Source organism: Pteropus medius, unplaced genomic scaffold (assembly GCF_902729225.1).
Source record: "Pteropus medius unplaced genomic scaffold, Ma_sr-lr_union100, whole genome shotgun sequence".
In the NCBI taxonomy this organism is placed as follows: Eukaryota; Metazoa; Chordata; class Mammalia; order Chiroptera; family Pteropodidae; genus Pteropus; species Pteropus medius.
Window position 1 is genome coordinate 2,390,048 of NW_024351543.1, and position 20,496 is coordinate 2,410,543.

The window sequence follows — 20,496 nt, forward strand, 5'->3', positions numbered from 1 at the left end:
TACCTCGCACCCTCTTTTATGTCTCCCTCTCTTGTCATCAAATGTCAGGTAATCAGGTACTTGTGAACCCTGCATGGAGTCTTCCCCCTTTCGGGGCTCTATGTCCCTGTGGAGTCAAGCTAATTACAGGTACATTTCCTCTGCAAGGTAGGCACACTCTATACTGTTGAAGGCACAATTAATAATTGAACAAAGCTAGCTGGATTTTTTTCCTCACACGACCACGAGTTGTAGGTAGCTTTACTGTCACACAGGGAGTACAGCCTCTTCTTTGGGTATCTCCAAGAAAGGCTTTTGCATTACAGGCTGAAAAGGATCACCTCATTTTCAAATTTTAAAAAGAAGAAAAATAATCCACAGAAACCAAAAATTAAAATTAAAAAAAATAAAATAAAAATCCTAGTTTCCTTTATAGAATAGTAGAGGCAAATCCTCTCTGTTTTCACCAGGAATATGATTATGATCAGATAGATGGCTATTTAGATCAGATGTGAAAGAGATAAAAGAGCGGGCTTGGGAATTAATACCCGCTGAAAAGGAGAATTGGAGTTTGCCCTTGAGTCTGTGAATGTAGCAGGGAGCTAGTTTTGCACATGCCAGAATAGAATTTGACCCACAGAGAAGGCCTAGATAGAGGATTATAGAAGAATAAAGTTCTTTCCCTTGAGGTATCCTTAAGGACTTAATGGACGATATCCCCAAAGGCTCATGGGGTCAAAGATGAGTACAGAAAATCCTTGTCCTGTGCTCCAAGCTATAGTCTTGAACAGAGGTCTGTAAACTATACCATAAAGGACCCACTGAAAATATTTTTACCGATGGGCCATAAATTTGGCTCTAAGCTTGGTGACAATACAATAAAAGACTCAGGATCATTTATAAGAATTCACTGGATTCATTTATAAAAAATAAAAAATTTCTTAGGAAAAAAGGACAGTAGAAATATTAAAAACAAAGAGAGATTCCATTAAAGGATTCTTGAAATGGAAACTATGTGATAAAATTAACAATCTCCCAAAAACATTACAGAAAATGCAATGATTTTAGAGATCTTTTATAATATGTTTTTATGTGGGTCAATAGCTTTTATACCAAATTGTCATTCTACTTAGGACAGGGGTAGGTGGTATGCAATTGGGGGCTAATATAATTCCATCCAAGTAGAATGTACTCTGGAGGTTTAATTTAGTCCAGAGGAAAAGGGTATGATATCTAGAGGTTCACATTTCAGATTACCCTCCATATGTATTTTTTTCCATGCGAGGTATAAAATGGGCAGGAAATGCATTTGAGGTTGATTTCCCAAATAAGTGCCTCATTTATTGCTTTTATATATTATAAATAAATGACAGTTGTATGCATTAACATTAAGGATGGATACTGAGTAACATTTTCTTAAGAAAGTAGAAGCCTGTAATGAAAATAGCTGCCTAAATAAGACCATTACATAGGTTGGTCCAAACTTCACCTGGTAAGTTAATTTGATGGCTAACATGAAATAAAGGCCCATATTCTCATACCACAAAATACAGAGTTTTTAAAAAGACTCTATAACTAAACACTGCCCTGGTCTTTTAGAAATATCTCAGGATAGCATCCACTGTATGTCTAGCTTTGCACAACGACTTTCATGGTGTTCATTCCAAAATGAATATGTTGTATATTAAATCTCTAGTTATCTATATAAAGAAACTTTAAGAGAAAATCAAATATAAATCAGTTAAAAGTTGGGGGCTAGCTACCAAAATAAATGACAGTCTATAAGAATAATTATGTGATACCTCATCTTTCTAGAAAAAATAAATAATAGGCCTCATTCTAAAAATAATGTGTCATTTGCAAAGGCATAGTTTTGCACATAAGAAAATATAATTTGTAGAGTAGGAGAGTATACATGTAATTGGTCCTTAATAATTTGGTAAAATATTTAAATGAAGTTCAAAAAGCAGCAGGGCGTCAAAACCCAGTTATGGTGATGATGATGGGAAAGGGGAGGAGAGGATGCAGAAGAAATGCTTGGGAAATAATTTTCTGACTTTTACTGAATTATTAGCATCAATGTAGGTGGGGATCTATAATGAGCTCTTGTAGCTTAGTCCATGCCTGATGCCCCTCTATTGAACCAGATGTCAAAGATAGTACATTAGAAGTCACAGTTTTGTATTATTCTTAATAGATTTCTTCACGAGGTGCTGCATATTAGGAAACTATAGTTAAAAGCAAAGCAAAACATAAACACACAAAGAACTATGTAAATTTAATCAATATAAAACGTTGCCCTAAAACACTCAAGCACCAAACTGACATACATTTTAGATATAATATTGTCATTTAAGACATTTAATGCTTCTAGATTTGTTGCCTTGAGAGAGTGTTCTATTGAAAATGAAATAAAAATATATGTATTTGTACTATAGTTGTAGACTTTATAGAGATGAGCACATTAGCAAAGATCAGGGAGGATCCTAAATAACTTCTATATCACATTCTGTTAGTATATTAATAACAAAATAGATGCTTGCCTTTCAGATCTAATGGAATCTCAGAAACATGAGGATATCTTAAATAGTGTGTGGCATTTTTGAGACTGGAGGGTTGCTTACCAGTTGGTGTAAGGTGTCTCCAGGTGATAACAGGTTCAGGACGGCCGTTGGCCATGCAGACCAGGGTCACGTTGCTGCCCTCATTCACAGTGACATCCGAAGAGATGTTGGAGATCTTTGGTGGAACTGTAAAGACAAAAGCAAATGCAATGTATAACTATGTCATTAAAAGCGGGTTTGCTGCATTTGTCCATGCAGCCTGAAGTAGCAAATTTGAGTTCAGTGATTTCATGATTTAAAACATCTGAATTTTCTTGTTAAGAAGCCAGGGTGCTTTAGGATCTCCTTAGAGACTAGTGAGCAGATAAAAAGCACGAGTCTTACTATCAGGTGAGACTCTTCCCACTATGACCAAGTGGTATAGGAAGTACAGAGTAGTATAATGAAAATGTCGTAGCTCTTTTCTGATTAGAGTGGACCTTACCTGGATATTAGAGAGCATGCTCATTTATACATATCAAGAATAAATTTTCCTTATTACTGTTACCTATATTTATTGTCTTATGTATATAAAATGAATATAGTCCAATTTTTCCTTCAAATGTCAGGGGGCAAAAAAAAAGTGTTATTTAGCATAAGATTGCACAGTGTGTTATTAAGATGTAGTGAAACCTAGTTACTTACAATCTAGCCACATAAGGAAACCACCGGTTAATCACTACAATAGAAGGCCTCTAAATATCATCTTGGTGTGTGATAGGCCAGACAATATACCTTAGAGCTTAAAAATTGAATTAGTAAGGCCTATGTCACAGACAGGTAGACATAATACTACTATTACTCCTAGTACTACAATCACTACTAGTGCTAACAATTTAGTAATGGCTAATTTTAATTAAGCATTAACCATACATAAGACCCTATGTAGAGTGCTTTACAAGTATTATTTCAAAAACTCCTTTATAACAAGGAAATACTATCTTATGAGGATTTTATTTACGGTTGGGAAACTGAGGTACAGAGGGGGCTAGGTGAGAACAAAAATTAGATTTGAATCCAGGCAGACTCCTGGGCCCATGCTCTTAAGCACTACTTAAATGAAATTTCATCTTCACTACCCAGGCTACCAGATGGCTGAAAATGATGGAAATTACTTTTTGGTGATGTGAGAAATGAGTCCCCCAGGGCTAGCTGTACTGCTGGCTGACTTCCTTCATTAGTGTTCAGGGCGGCAACATAGGTCTCCCATTGGTAGGCTTAAGTGGAAAGTGAATTACTCATAAATTTCATCACAGAGTTTATGCGCTGATTACAAATAGCAGAGTTTATGGTTTGACTGTGATCTTCCTGTTTTTACTCTTAGTTGCTTATGCTGTCCCTGAAAAAATACGTGTTGGGGAGAGGGAGGAGGACAAGAGAGCATGAAGTTCAATAATAAAAGAATCTTATTTTTCCTCACTCTTCCTACCCATTAGGAAGTCTGTGTAGTGACAAATAAAACAGGAGCATTTTCTGTTTGTAGAGGCAGCTGCCTGACAACTATATAATCTCTGCAGATCCCTGTTAGAAGGCACTGGCAACTGACTAGGTCAGAGTTGTAAGGAGGAAGTGGGAAGAGAATGCTCATGACCTTAACACTTCCTCATCTCCCATTTACACTTCAACCTTCAGTGCAACCTGGGTTCCCTCATTCTCCAAAGAAACTGCTCTCAGGAAGCTCACCAATTTGTTTGAACCATATTATTTCTAGGTCCAATGAACAATATTTATTATTACCTTTTTTTTCTCTTAAGTATTTGAGTTTGTTGACCACAACTTCTTTCTTCTATTCTTTTCTTTTATTAGTTTCTAGGTCACCAATCTCAATTGCTTTTCCTCTTTCCCCTTGGGCCAGCCTTCCCAGTGCAACTTTTGGGCTTATCTTGTCCTGTTCCTTAAATATCTGTATTCTTGAGGATTTGATCCTCTTTCTTCATATAATTCACTATGAGTGATCTCATCTACTCTCTACCTTTGGAAGCTAATTAATGAGTACTGAATCAGTATATGTAGCCAAGATTTTTCTCATGACCTTTATACCTACATTTCCAATAGACTATTATTCTACATCTCCACCAAGTGCCTCACAGATACCCAAGATTCAACATACTCAGAACTGAGGTCACCATCTTCCTTCCCACAGAACACTTACCAGCTTGTGTTCACTATCTTAGTAAATAGTGCATCATGCAAACAGTTGCTGAAGCAAAAGAAAAAGAAAAAAGAAAAAGAAAAAAAAAGTTTACTTCCCTTGACTGCTCTCTTTTACTGCCCCGTATAAAATGGATCCCATGTGCTGTGGCTTATGAATCTTCAGATTCATTCATTACTCTCAATCCCTATTCCTATTAGCCTTTTCTAGCCATCAACACTTCTTTTGCTTTTTCTTTTTGACCTGAATTTCTGCAAGAGTATTACAACTAGTTTCTTTGCCTCTAGCCTTCTTTTCCTCAAGCTCATTGTCATTCGTGTACCACAGAGCAATCAGATTTTTTTTATCCTAAACTGCAAATGGGAGTCTAGTATCCCCTGATTAATCTCATTGCCCTCAAGATAAAATCCAAACTTCTTAAAATGGCTTAATAGGTTATTCATGTTAGCCCCTGCTTCTCTCTCCAGCCTTACTTCCTACTTCCTTTGCATTGCATCATCCAGTCGGATCAAATAACTTTTGATTCCTGGAATATACTATTCTCATTTACTCCCAGGCATTTAGCATTCTTTTTTTTTTTTTTTCCTATGGAATATTCTTGTTCAACTCTTCAAGTGTTTAGCACCTTCCCTCCCTCAGGTTTCAGCTTGTCAGCTTATCTTCTGACTTTTTCTGGGAAGACTGTCCTGTCATTCCCAACCCCCACCTCCACTCCCTCCTGATTCCACATCAGGTGAAGCTCCCCTCCTGTGTTCTCACACTGTGCCCTGCATTTCTCTACCACAGTACTGAATCTTAAATGCTGGGTTATTACCTGTGCCTGAAATCAAAATGAAAGAGGTAGGCAGAAGGGCCTTTGTTTTCTTGACCACTAAATCTCAGAGAATGGTACTTGGAACATGGCAGGTACTCACAGAGTATTTGAAAAATAAAAATTAATGAAATTTTATCCCCCCGCCAACTCTTTTTCTGAGCTCAAGGAAGTCATCTTATTGGATTTTTGTCGGAAAGGAGCAAGCTTTGATTCTGAACCAATAAAACACAGCTTTTATCAATATTCCTTAGCTACCCCTCTAGTCATCTATTTCACTATCAATTTCTTTGACTCTTAATGAAAAAAATTAACCATGGGGCATAAAAATGTTTGTATATTTTAGGAACACAAGAAGCAGGATAAAATTTGGTGTCCAACTTCCTCAATTATAGATTTTTCAGGGATTTAATTCCTTTTTTTTTTCTTTTCTATGAGGAGCCATTCACATATATGTAACTTCTTTTAGTTTAATGCTTTAATAGTTTCTTCCTAATTTCCTGTAGCAATTCGTGGAGTTTATATTTACACCATCACTAATACACTAAAGTAGCAATTCAAAGGTTTTATTCTATTACCTTGTAAAATCTTTATAAAGATTTTGGGAAGTAAAAAGTATTCTTTCTATTACTGCCACTCTATAGATATGAACATAGGGAACAGAATGTGTAAAAATAAGATAGCTAAGAAATTTACAGAGACAGGACCAAAACCTAAGGTTTATTGATTTCCTAAACTTAATTCTTCCTCTAGATTGCATTCCCTTTTGCAAAAGAGGTTCCAAATAGTATTTTTTGCTCAATTTTATTCTGTTAAGATGACCACTTAGGAAATGGAGTTCAACATGATAATCTTATTTGGATCAGCAAATATAAGTTGTTCATCAAAATCACTATAATATTGATTTATGCTTAATTCATGGGTCATCACAGTACTCTGGGTGGTTTTTTGTTTTTTGTTTTTTGTTTTCTTTTTGGAATATTCCCTAATAATTTTTATTTACAGGATGTGTGATTTATTATGTCTTCTTAAATGTAATGCCATGAACCATTTATTTGATGTTTTTCAACCTATTCAGTTTCAGTGATCTCTCCAATTTTTCTGGCTTATTTTGTTTTTCTTACTGATTAATGAGAGCTCCTTATTCCATAAAGAACTGACCTTTTGTTGTCATTATTATTTGCAAGTTCCCCAATTTATTCCAATTTTATGATCATTTTTGTTTTGTAGAAATTTCACATTTCTTTCTTGATCTTTCTTTTGTTATTTCTTCAATTGCTTCTGTGCATATTAGGTCTTTTCCTAAGATAAGATCAGTTAAATGCTTATCTCTTTTTCTGCTTTTAAATATATATATATATATATATTTCCTAGTAAACTTTTAAAATAATCTGGGATTTACTTCTGCTCTGAGCTATAACCAGATTTTTTTCCTATTTTTTTAAGTCAATTTCCCCAATATCATTTGTTAAATAATGTAAAACGTATATGTCATTTTGGTTTTCAGAAATACCAACTTGGCCAGATCGATATTTCTGGGAAACATGCAAATATAAAGTTTATATGCCATGCCAATTAATTTTATCAAAATATTTAAACCTATAAATCACTGATTTTTTGGACACCATTCTATTATTAAGTGTTTCCTGTTCCAAAATTAATTGTTTATTAGATAAACACCTTTTAAAATGTTGAGTAAAAAACATAATTAAGATATCCATCTTTCAAGACACTAGCAAAATCCATTATTCAAAGGAATCCTGAGGGTTTCCAATGTTAGGAAAAAATTGTAAAATGAAGATCCCACACCTAATAATTCAATTTTTAAAATCAGAATTATTAAATAGGTGATATTCTTTAACCTAGTGAAATACACATCTCGTGTGTGAAATACACACCTCTTGAAATACACCTATTTTACCTATTGAAATATATATAAGTTTTGTGTTAAAGAATGTATGTTTTTTCTATTTAGTACAAATTGAATGGCAGTTTCTAAAATAATGCTAACATCTAGGTGACTTGGATATGTGAATTCTTTCAGCTATGGAATAAAGTAGCATTAAGTGGGCTTATGACACAATCTGGCTCTGCCACCCATGATTTTATTGTGACGCCTCACTATTTTTGTAATTTTCTTACCCTCTTTTTCTACCAGATTTCTAGAGTCTGCCCTGGCATTTGTAGACCAAGTGGTAACTATATATGTTTGTATATAGTTCTCTAGGTTCCAATTCATTCCTTCTCTTTCGTATAAGGCTAATATCTCTTATGTGTGACCAAAAGCAGAACTGCAGACAAAGACAGGGACGTAAGTAGAGTGTTTTACCTGTCTACGTCTTTGTCTGGTAAGACACCCTGTTTTTCCTTTGAGGAAACCATCTCTCACCCACTGCCATTGGTTTATTGGGACTGTCAAGCATGTGACCCATTTTTCCTTGGCCAAGAAGTGGGAATATGACATAAACTGGGCCATTGAGAAACTCCTCCCTGGAATTTGGTTTTTATAGGGAATGGCTCAAGTGAGGTTGAAACTGATTCAACTTGTGATAAACTATATTATGGCCCCAAATTCCCATACTTCCCTATATCCACATCCTTTGCCATGCCCAGGCATTTCTATAGTGGATGGCACACAGTTTTCTATCCCTGGGCCATGCTACTTGTTTTGGCCAAGGGTATCAGCATAGGATATACAAGCAGAGTCCTGAAAAGTGCTGGCAGAATTGGACTCATTTGATCTTGTGCCTCTACCATCACCATGAGAACATGCCCAACTGAGCCCGTTGGTTCCAGGAGGAGGATGAAAGATGGCAAACAGCATTGCCAGATAAAATACACAGGACTCAGTTAAATATGAATTTCAGATAAACAACCGATACTTTTTTACTGTAAGTATGTTCCAATATTTCATGGGCCACACTGATACTATATATACCTGTTATCAAAAATTCAAACTTAACTGGCATCCTATATTTTTATTTGATAAATTTGACAACCCTAGGAATAGTATGACCTATAGTAAAGCCAAGCCTAGATCTGCTGACTTGCACGCTTATGAGAAATAAAGCATAACTATTGTTTTATGCCTCTGAATTTTGGAGTAATATGTTCAGCAGCAACAGTTAGCTAATGCATATCATGAAAGAACAGCCACCTGAAAGGACTGTTACTTTTCACTAGGTCTGCAACCTGCACCCACAGAAATGCATGGCTTCTGTGCCTTCCAAGGCAAGATTTTTCTGCCTTTCCTTTGATCCTGTGAGCTATTACATATAATTCCAATCGCCTATTCTACATTGTTCCTTTTTTACATCAAATCAGCCTGTCAATTTCTATTGTTCAAACCAAAGAATCCTAATTGTTGCAAATTGGAAAGCAGTCATAATATAGGATAAATTTGAAGAGGGGCCTTTTCACAGAGGTAAACTGTTGTTATCTCTGCTTAGATACTCCTTTGGGTTTCCGGAAAACCAACTTAGTCACATGCTCAACATTGGTTCTTATCTGTCAGTATACATTGCTTTAAAAATAATCCTAGGTTTGCAAGACTGTCTAATTCTAGCTGTGATTATTTTAATGCCTCTATCCTTGGTCTCTAACTAATCAGTCTACAGAGGAAAATATTAGTTCCAGAGTAGGGGAGAAAAGTGGTCAGTTGGCTTATTTCCCTAACCTCAAATAATTAGCAGTTATTTCTTGTATTCAATTCAAAATGCCATTCCTAATGGTACAAATTAGCAACAAATTGGTCTTATTAGTTATTGTTCATTTGAAGCTGGGAAAAAGTGAATGTATTATTGTGTGTGTGTAGTGGCTGTGGGGGTGTTAAAAGCACAAAACTATCTACTTCCTAATTTCTAACCTTTGTTTGGTATGGCTAGAGACGCTTAAGCCCTATCGTTTTGCATATATAACAGACTGTGGAACAGAGCCTATATGAGAGTTGGGTTCAGAAATTTACAGGTTCTTGAATAGCACTTGGTTTTAATAAGCACGATCCAAGAATTCAACAATAAGAATAAAAATATACAATATAACACATAAATGCCATCTTGTGAAACATCAAACATCTATCTCGCCTGGCATTTTCCTTCTGAAAATGCCACAGAGGCATGTTTTGCTGCATGGTGTAGTAGTTTCCAGGATGGATGACAGGATTAGAAAATGTAACACAGCGTACTAGATTGAGAGCCAGGGAAGGGGACTTTGATCCTGTCCTCGCACCAGCTCACAGGGCAACCACATATTCTCTGGTATTTGCTTTTTAAGCCACATCATCGGACACATTGCAGGTTCTTAACAGATTTCGAATGAATAAATGAATAAATTAATGACAAATTATTTAAATCTCTCTGAGACTTAGTTTCCTCATCTGGTAATTGGAAATAATGTGCAAAGTTCATATTAGGCAATATTACAGGACTGCTTTTTGGGTGAACTTATTCTGTAAACTGTAAAAGGTTCTATGACCTTAGTAATTATTTATTATAGGCTAAAACTAGGTAATAAAACCATGTTGGCTTAATCCCTCCTAAAACAACGTGATAAGATAGGTCATGCATTTCTATGGCGAATGGAATTCTAGTTATATTTTTGAAGACACCATTATTGCCAAAAGGTGTAAGAAGATGTTAAGAATCATAATTAATCATTAATATTGTCATTAACAATAAATCACCCCAAAGATATATATTGAGTTCTTATCTGCTAATGGGCAGAGCTGTGCCAATATGTTCAGCCCTTTAGTCAATGTCTAGACGTTTTATACCTATAATAAAAAGTGAGACAAAGATGTGTGAGTGCACAATCATAACAAGTATATTTCACCAAAATTTTTAGAAGCTTAACTCTTGGGCTCCCGAGAAAAAGCTCTCCAAATAAAATTTCGTCACCATTACATCATGTGCAATGTAAGTCTCAGTAAAAGAGAGGTCTCCTTATTTGTTGTTCTTGTAGGTAACAGATGTTGCCAGGTGTTTTACATCTGCAATTTGAGCCTCTGAAGCCTTCGATCTTGCAGTAGAAGAAAACAACTAGCCGTGGTAATTTCTCTTCCACTAGTGCTAGTTCCCACTCCTATTGGAATCCATTTACAAAGCAAGAAACATCAGCCTCCGAAACAAGCATTTGAAAAGGAGCATTCTGTGGGAACATTTCTTTTAGACACAAGTTTCATGGGTGAGTAGGGAAAATATGGAAACTACAGATTCTTTGAGTGTCAGATGAAGCCGAGGGTGGGAGAAACTCATTATAAGTATCAGTTACTCAAATTTCTCTGCCAGGAGTGATTAGAAATGCTGCACTTATGCATGCATTAAATGATGAACAAAGTAACTTAACAGGAATAATATGTTAACAAATTAGAGGAAAAGATAAAAATGTGTGTATAAAACAAAGCAATGCTAAGTGCCATGTGACTGGTAATGTGGTAAAGTCAGGGTAATTGAAGCAAGGAAGATGATGAAAATGACATATTAAAATAAAGTGTAGTCAAGAAAAAGTCATCTTTTTTTAATCAGACAGGGGCAGTTTCTGAATTGTACATGTGACTAATTTAGTGCCTGAAGCCTGACTCACCATAGTCCTCTGAGATGTAACTGGCATTTTACCATGTTGGCCAAAGGTATTAGCAGGGTAAGACGTACTCTTCTGGGTCTTTGAGCACTACATTATACTCCCAAGTGGTTCTATGAATTCCTGGCACTGTCCTAAGAAGTCATATTTACACCAAAACTGTCCTTAGAGACTCATCCAGACAATAGCCACCATCAAAAGGCAGGGTTAATTTGGGTCAGACTACTCTAAATAACTCAAATGCAGTAGCCAAGGGACAAAAAGTGCTATGAGCTCATTTATTATATACCATTCAGTGGTGGATGCATACTTTTGGTAATACATGTGTGGCATGAATATCCACATCTGGTTGAGTCCCCTGGTCTATCTAAAATATTTTAATTTGGAATTTTTCTATATTTATTAAATGTTCAGAATTACACTGGAATCTAAGCGTGTGGGCTGGTTTAGGAAGGGGATAAATTATTCAGGCACCAATATTTGCATTCATGACCAGCTAAGGGTGTCTATTATTGCTGTTTCAGCAATAAGTCTACTCTGTGGGACATCAAATGGCTGTTCCCATGTACGGGTCATTGCCTTGCTAACTAAGAGCAAATGGAACTATCCTGACTCTGCTCACTGAGGCAGCAGTTACTCAGCAAGTCAGCAGCTTCTCCAGAATCTCATATTCCCAGGCCCTTCTTCCAGCTGCTTGGATATTTGTTTTTCCTGATCTGGGAAAGCATCCAGAAGCTGATCTAATCAATAGATGGAAGGAATGAATCTGCTATCTTCTCTTTACCTAGGCAAAATAGCTTCCTCATTTCTGGTACTTACAGAATAGTCTTTAGATACTGTCCAACCAGAGCAGATGGTTTTGTTATTTGGCAGAAATGGGAGTATGGAGCAGAGGGAAGCTCAAAAATATCAGGCTACCTAGGGTAAGTGGCAAATAGCGACAAGGTGAATTCCAAAGTCCGAGAAGTGGCATCTTGAGACTTTATCAGAAAACAAACAAAAAAAATGCGTTTTTTTTCCCCATTTGCACTGAAAAAGACATATTTTCCATATTAAAGAGAACTGTTCAGTATAATTCTTAGAATCAATGAAAACTCAGGGTATATTCCTGGCATCTACTAAAAACTCATTCCTTATTTCATGAAAAGCCTATAAATTTAGTCCTAAACTATGACATATCCTTAAAAGCTACAAAATGCTTAATTGGCAACCAAAGTATTTTTTTTTCTGTGTTCCACTGGTTTTCTAAAAAAAAAAAAAATTAAATGTGAGGAAAATGTTGCCTATACCCCATAAATGGATTCCTTAGCTATTAAGAGACTATTGTAAACAAGTCTTTATATCGAAAGCAGAGAGGATTTTAAATCATAAAGAAAGGAGCTGTAAATGAATAGAAAATAGAAGTATAAAGGTTTTAGAGACCAATCTGTGGTTTATTATGCTTCAGAATAATAACCAACCACATTTACTGAGCACCTACAATTCAGAAAGGCACTGCGCTAGGCATGGGCAGAGGTGAGGAGGGGATAAAACAATGACAAATATGACCTAGATCAGCTAGTTTTTATTGTTTCAACACAAGTGCCAGTAAGAGGTTATCATGAAAATAATAAGAATATTTACCTTAACATTTTCAAAATGGCTTACTGCTCATCTCATTTCTTCATTTCATTTTGGGAATCAGAAATATGTACAGATAACTAAGGTGCTTGTAAGGATTCCTTAAACTTAATGATTTCATGTCCACATTACTAGCCTAAATTCTATTTTTTTAGTTGCTTAAGGCATACAGTGTTCTTTGCGTGTAGGGAAGGAGGTAGATTCTAATAGAAACTAAAGCATGCCTAGAATACAATGCAAATAATAAAAGTTGTTTCCTGCCATTGCTCAAGGGCCCAGACGATAGAATATTTAGACAAAGATAAAGATCCACAGGAGGTTTTTAGAATTTCTTTCTTTGCATTGCCCCTGTCAAAAGCTTACCCATTATAAACAGAATGTGGAACATTCACATTATTTCTTCCTAAACAAATACAGTTACCATTGCGAATTAATTAGTGCACTCACACCAATTATAACTTTTAAAAAAATATATGCAATGGCAGAAAACTAATTTTTGTGAGCATTAAATGTTGCTAGGAGAAATAGAATACTTTCTGCAATCTAGGTAGATTTGAATGTTCCAGAGAGCTAAATAGGTGGGCAGTATTTATGAGGTGGGCGGCGGGGGGGCGGAGGGGGGGCAGTATAAAAAACCAAAACCTCGAGTTGATAAATATGAGTTAAATCTCCATTTCATTTTTACTTGCCCTTTGTTGGAGGGGCAAATAAACATTAAGTGATGAAAGAAAATATAAACAAGTAGAAATGTAAGGAGAAATAAGAAAAATATTAAAGGTATTTATTAATAATATCTTCGGTAGTATAACATTATATAATTTATAAAACACTAGTATATGCCTTGCCTTATTTGATCCATATCCTATTCCTGTGCAATAGCTTGGATGGGGTTACTATCACCAGCTCTCATCTATGCACTGGATGAATAACTGAGTCTCATGAGGTCCATTCTCTTGGCCAAGGTCACAAAGCTGGAAAGTGAAAGTACTAAGTTTATAAACTGTTCTTCTGATTGTGTCAAGAAGATCCAAGAAGGCCTTGCTATTTCACAGACTAGATTATCTACTGCTGAGATGCTGCCATATTGATTGAAGTAAATAATTACGAATATAATCAGGGGACAATTAGAGATAGGAGAGACTGGGTAGGTAGATAGTGTGCTGAGTACAGTGATGGAAATATCATTAATTGTGTAGAGCAAGGGTCCTCAACCCCCAGGCCACAGACCAGTACTGGTCCATTACCTGTTAGGAACCAGGCCGCACAGCAGGAGATGAGCGGTGGGCGAGAGAGAAAAGTTTCATTTGTATTTGCAGCCTCTCCCCAGCACTAGCATCACCGTCTCAGCCCCACCTCAGATCATCAGGCACTAGATTCTCATAGGAGCTTGGGTGCCTGGTGCCAAAAAGGTTGGGGACCACTGGTGCCTGGGAGTTCAGTTTACTAAAGTTAATTTTCTCTGCATTATTCAGTTCAGTTATTCTATTCAATTAATATTGCACAGTTAAGAATTTGGCTTTCTGGTTTTGAGAGATTTTTAAAATAATGCTGATAATATCCATGTCTATAACTTGATAATCTTGAACAATTTTGCAGTGGAAACTATAGCCAGCCTCATAAGCCTTATTTACTGCCTTAATCACATTTCCTTTCCCTCAATTTGGTCTACTCAAAATAGAATTTTTCTTCTTTCATCTTCTTAAAACTCAAGAAGGGGGCATGGTGGTAGTGGTGAGAAGGAATGTTCTGTCCCATTTCCACAAATAAAACCCAAAGGGAATGAGTCTCATTAACATTGAGCCAAATGTGAAGTTAGACATGGAGGCACCTCGGGTTTCACCTGTTTATTCAGAGCCCTGGGCATGTTATGGAGAAAATGTCAAAGATTTCTCTTCTCTTGCTTCTGCACACTGCCGTGATGTTTTATTCAAATCTTCATGTCCTAAGGAAACAAACACTATCAAAATTTCCCCCACCTGGCCCCAGTCTCGCACATAAACATGCACAACACCTGTGTTTAGGGGAGCTGATCAATTCTCGCAAAAAGCAGTCTCCTGGTAACATGCTTCAAGGCCAGAGCACTGAGGCGAATGATTTCTGAGGCAGCATGACCCTCTGTGACTGTGTTCGTTTCCATCTCATAATGCTTGTGTTTATATAACACGATGTGTCCACTGACCCAGCCTTCCAACAAGGGATGGTTTTAAGTATGAGTGGAACTCTGAGATCACATTCAGAAAATCAGACAGCTGGGAAAATAGGGCAGGGTAAGGGGAGAGGTGATGCAGAAGTGACTGAGAATGGGTGAGAATCAGCAGCTCTTCCATGAGGAGAGCAAGAGGGATTTCTCCTGCTGAGCTCTGTGTCAGCTCTGCATTTGGTATTGCTCTGGTGCCCAGCAGAGTAGTAGCTCATCCAAAGGGTCTAGGCCAGAAATCTATGGAAATGCATCAGGGTTTCTACAAAGTCTCTGTGGAAAGTATGAGCCTTAGAGGAGTAAAGCAAGCAGCTCCCACAGTTTCTGTCCAGCCAATATCTGTCGCAGGCCATGAAATGAGAATGAGGAAGAGACAGTCACACATTGGACACACATTGGCCCGGTCAGTGCTCTTGTCTACCAGTATTCCATTCTCTGAAGGCAGCTGACATGTGGCTGATTGGTTTTCAATAAGCCACAGGCTGCACAAGGCAGAGAACACACTATTGCAGTGAGTGGGACTCTTGTGTTTTTATTGGTTCCAAATAGCTCTAGATGGACTGAGAACCAAACTTGTTGGCCATCAGAGATATTCTTGATTCTCATCCCACATCTCTCCAATTCAATCCCTGGGAAAAGGGCAAATGTTTGTTGTTGTTGTTGTTGTTGTTGTTGTTATTGTTGTTGTTTTCCGGTCTATTACTCCACCCCAACCCCTCTGGCCTTGGGGAAGTCACTTAATGTAATCTGGAAAATGACTGGGTCCTGAGAAACTGGCCATTGAAGATCTCTGATTTCCACGACTCACTCATACCCATCACACCAGCATGAAAACACAGTGCCTAGCCTACTGTGGCTTCTTATTAACTCTCTGTTAAGGGAGTGAAATAATAACTTAACTGAATCTTCAAAACTATGTGTAAATTTACAAGAAAACAATTAATACTCAGGGCTACTTGTGATTACTTTGCTCTCTTAGCCTTTTGCTAATGCTTTCTCCCGTTAATTACACAGCCATTGCATTTTTCTTGATGGTAAAATAGTCCAAGTGACTCAAGTCCAAAGTGCAAATTTTTAGCTATCTGTCCTTCCTCTAATGATCAGAAGCTGAATGAGAGAGGATAATGATTTTCCATGCCTTGTAAATTAAATGTATGCCAAGAGTAGCTAAGGTTAAAATTTAAAAGAAAATCTTCTCCAACATATATATTTACCAAGAAATATAAAATAATGTAAAACATCTCCTTCTCTTAACTTCATGAAGCTCCACAACACATTAGGTTTTGCCTTATGCCGGCCCCTCTGATAGCTTTGGGAATCAGATCAGGTTTTAGCTATAAGCCAGCTGGTGCCATTCATTTAAAGAAAAACAGCTATACAAGTGAGCAAGATTCTAATCACTAAATCTAATTACAAAGTAGAGTAAATTATTATAAATGTTTCTAGAAGTGTCTTAAAACACTGTAAAAAAGAAAAATGATCAACCAAACAGAAATCTGCTATGCTGGTAGTCAATAGCATCATCTGGGATTAAAACATTCGCATGCGTAAATGTTATATGCTCTGGCTATATCCGATACCTGACTCTAGCATCCACACATTAAAAACTTTATAACATCTCTCTCTCATTCAATCAGATGCTAAACTGTTCGACTCAAAGTACACCTTAGTTTATAGGTCCTAATGGGAATAACAGGTACATTTCATTTACACCACACTGAAGGGAACTTCAAATCACTCCATTAAAATGGTAACAATTAGTCAAGGGAAGGAAAAGGCAGTGGGAAAATGAGAGACACTTTACATGGATGTATTTCCCAGTGCAGATCTACCTTCTTCCATTTCACATCCTTCTTTAAAATATTTCAAATGCCACACGTGCTCCACATCACAATGAAAAACCAGAAACACATTAACATTTATTCCTTGGCTTCCAAACTAGCCCGGACATTTCCTATATCGGTTGTGTTTTTATGCTGTCAGGTCATCATGGACCTCATGTTTTAGTCCATCCGCTCCCTCAAGGGATGAATGTGTGTGCTTATAACATTCAAAGCTCTTCAGAACGATATTCCCAGTTCATTGTCTATGATGTCCTTCAGGGTTGTAGAGGAGGCTGTCAGTGCCCACCAAGTATCAATGGGCTTCACTCCACTTCCCAATCTCCTGTGGTTAGTTTGGGACCATTAACTGGGCTCTGGTCAATGAAATTTTAAGTAAAGTGAGGTAAGCCACATCCAGGCCTGGCTCTTAAAAAAAGCCAGTGTATCACTCAAGCTTTTTTCTACCGTGCCATGGCAACTGTGGGGATATGTGATCCAGATGGCATAGCTGGTATGTAGCAGGGGGATGTCTGACCTGGATTGAACTTATAAGCAAAAAATAAGCCATGAGAGTTCAGCAGTATCTGCTGTGGCAGCTAACATTAATTACTCTGATCCAAACATCATTAAGAAAAGCAAACTATACAAGTTTTATTTAGAAGTGTACTGGCCTAAAGTCGGAAATTAGATATGCTGTCTAAAAGGTCCTTTATATTTCATGATTATGACTTTTGAATGAAAATCCTCCTCTCCATTCAACGAAGCCTGGGTTGACCATTGCTCATAACTACACAATTAATCTTCTAGTCTACGCATCATTTCTTTTTTTTATTTCCTGACCAACTGTAGCCTCCTGCCTGAATTTGGCCATCACCTAAGAGATGTAGGAACCTCTCCTCTGACCTGTGGTACCGAAGCCACAGTGCAGAGTCAGAAATGGATGTCTTTGCTTAATTCTATGCCTTGTCTTTTGTCTTTGCCACTTATCAGAAGTTTTCTACCTGCATATATACCTCTGGTTATAAACCTTTGGTATTAAGAACTTACAAGTTCCTGCTTCTGGACCTCTAAGCTATAAGTCATACATCCAAAAATTTGGCATCCTCTGGTTTGAATTTCATAATTTTATATAAGATGCATAGTGTGAAAACAAGTGATCTATAAAATCTAAGCAAAGATAGTACAAAGGAATATTATTTGAATTAGCAAAATGGCATTTCTTATCATGAGATTCATGTCTATTCACAACTATAGAGATAATGAAACAGTACTAGATATTTCTAGAAATTGCCTGAGGAAATATTGTACTAAAAGTGCTTATTTTGTACTCTGGGAACTGGAATCAAATTTCTCTCTATTTGCATATGCTTGCTAGTACATAGCACAGTGCCTGGAAGTACATGTCTTGGGTTATATTTTTGGCTTTCCCTCTGTCTTGGTCTCTTTTGTACCTGGAGTTTTTTTTTTTTTCCCCCCCTCCTTCTAGCTGGAGGAGGAGGACAATGCCTCAGGAATTATTTAAAGAAACTGTGTTACATAATCAATGCAAGGACTCAGAGACCTCTGTATTAGTTTTCCTTACTAAATACAAAATCATACTTTATCAGAACAAATAAATTTTCTAACATGGGTTGAGTATGTCTTCAGCTTTCTTGTAGCGAAATGATTCTTTATTTGGCATTCTGCAGGCCTTACTATTACACGATAAGTTTTTCATAAGAAAACTGTAAAAGAATTTCATTGAATATATTTCTAGTACAGGAATTATTTTTAAGGCTGGCCAGGGAGAATTTCAGGATAATAGTGAAGGAGACATACTGAATACGTGTGACTCAGAATAAAAAATAAGATCTGACCCATATAAGTAAACAGTTATCTAAGAGCGGCCCCACTCACTAAATACAAGGCTTCAAGGAGACCTAGATTTTGAGCCCCAGCAGGGCTCCTTTAGGCCACAAAAATCTCTCTATACCTTAGTGTATTCATCTGTAAAAATAACATCTGCCAATTTTCTAGATTCCAGGATGGATACAAGGATTAACTAAATCATTTAGGGAGAGTGTATTGGGTACGCATGCTTAGAATATTTTATTTTAAGCAATCTTTTTTTCAGAAAGCAGAAAAAGAAGATAAAAATGGAGTCAGGATTGTATGAAAACATGACTTTGTAATTATACATGGCCTAGCACATTTTATAACACTAATTAGAGACTTAGGGATTAAACTTTACAGTTTGTATATATGTCAACAATATCCTATATAAAAAAAGTCCTACCCGATATTCGTGGTATAAGCTTATTCTATTAAAACAGCTTTAAAAGTCAGCCAGGAAGACTGCTCCTTGAGTTGGGCCACACAGCATTATGGCTAATGCTTCCCTATGCCTATCAGTAGAAGAGGTCAAGAGTCTCATGTCAAAGGTATAGGTGTGATAAATGCTCTAACCAAAGGAATAACTCAGAAATGTTTGAAGCCATACAAGGGTAGGAACCATCTCTTTTAATCCATATTTATAGAGTATAATTCACTGGTTACGCATTGGACTCTGAAGCCAAGCAAGGTTCCAATTCCGATTGCTCAACTTACTAGCTGTTAAATCTTGGAAGAATTGTTTAGTCGTTCTTTGACTCAGTTTCTTACCCACAAAATGAGAAACTTAACCTATCACCTAGGATTTTCAGGTATTAAATGAGATAACTAATGGATGTGAAGTACTTAAACTGATGCCTGGAATATAGTAAGTGCTTATAATAAATATTGTTGATTTCAGAACATGTTAGTGCCACCTGATTGGAATGTCAGGGATGATAGGTCAAAATGTTTTTTTGGTTTTGTTTTTTTTTGTAACACAGAGGGACTAAATGAATGAATGAATGAATCAGTGAAGGACAGAAGAGTTTTCTGGAAATATACTTTTGGGAGATAATGGTGACCAGTAACTTCTATTTACTTTAATCTGTGATTTCTCTGAATAGACTAAAGCATCTACATCTGCATAGTATTTATTTCTTCAACAGAGTGATACACTGAATGCTTTCTTTTTATTTTTAATGCCTTTCCTCTCAAATGAGTCAAAGCTCAGGTCCCCTTCTGAGATGTATACTATATAGTTGCTTAGCACTGCCACTTTTAATTGAAGGCAATTTATTCGGTAGGTCTAAAGTAATATAGAGAAGTGCAAATCAGAAAGGCAAGGGAAGGCTCCGGAACAGAAATGTTGCCCAAATGCCTGTCATTTTCTCCATATCATAAGACAAATGACTGAAATCTTCCTGGATATCATTTAAGAGTTATGGGTGGTTGGAAAACCACAATTGAATAATTTCTCTTTTGTGTAATTAAAATGCCAACCCTAAGGCAGCATTACAATATTTCGCATATTTACTTCAGGTTTTTATAAGAGAGAGGGGAAAAAAACTTCATTTGATGCAGTTCCAAGATCTGTCTTCCTGTCTTCCATCCTCCCTTCCTTCCTCCTTCCATTCCTCCCTGCCTTCCTCCTTCCATTCCTTCCTTCCTTCCTTTCTTCCTTCCTTCTTTCCTTTCCTTCTTTCCTGTCAGGGTTTGAAATAGCCTATAATTTAAATGTATAGAGGAATTTTTAGAGAACCACAAGCATAGAAAATTAGAAGTCTAACTGGAAGCATCTTTGGGGGTTGAGAAATGTAAATGACTGTGAAAGCTCAACAATACATGTCGAAATAATTAAATCTTTTGGAAATGACTGAACTGAA

The 20,496-nt window shown here is 36.7% G+C and overlaps 1 protein-coding gene across 6 annotated transcripts in view; it reads right to left on the bottom strand.

Annotated features, from left to right (window-relative positions):
* The window catches only part of LSAMP (limbic system associated membrane protein), a 570,870-nt gene that overhangs the window by 192,785 nt on the left and 357,589 nt on the right, over positions 1 to 20,496 (bottom strand). For all 6 annotated transcript variants that reach the window (XM_039843062.1, XM_039843061.1, XM_039843065.1 and 3 more), the window contains exon 3: positions 2,604 to 2,729. In XM_039843062.1, coding sequence (XP_039698996.1) covers positions 2,604 to 2,729 — 126 coding nt within the window. The remainder of the gene's footprint in view (positions 1 to 2,603; positions 2,730 to 20,496) is intronic.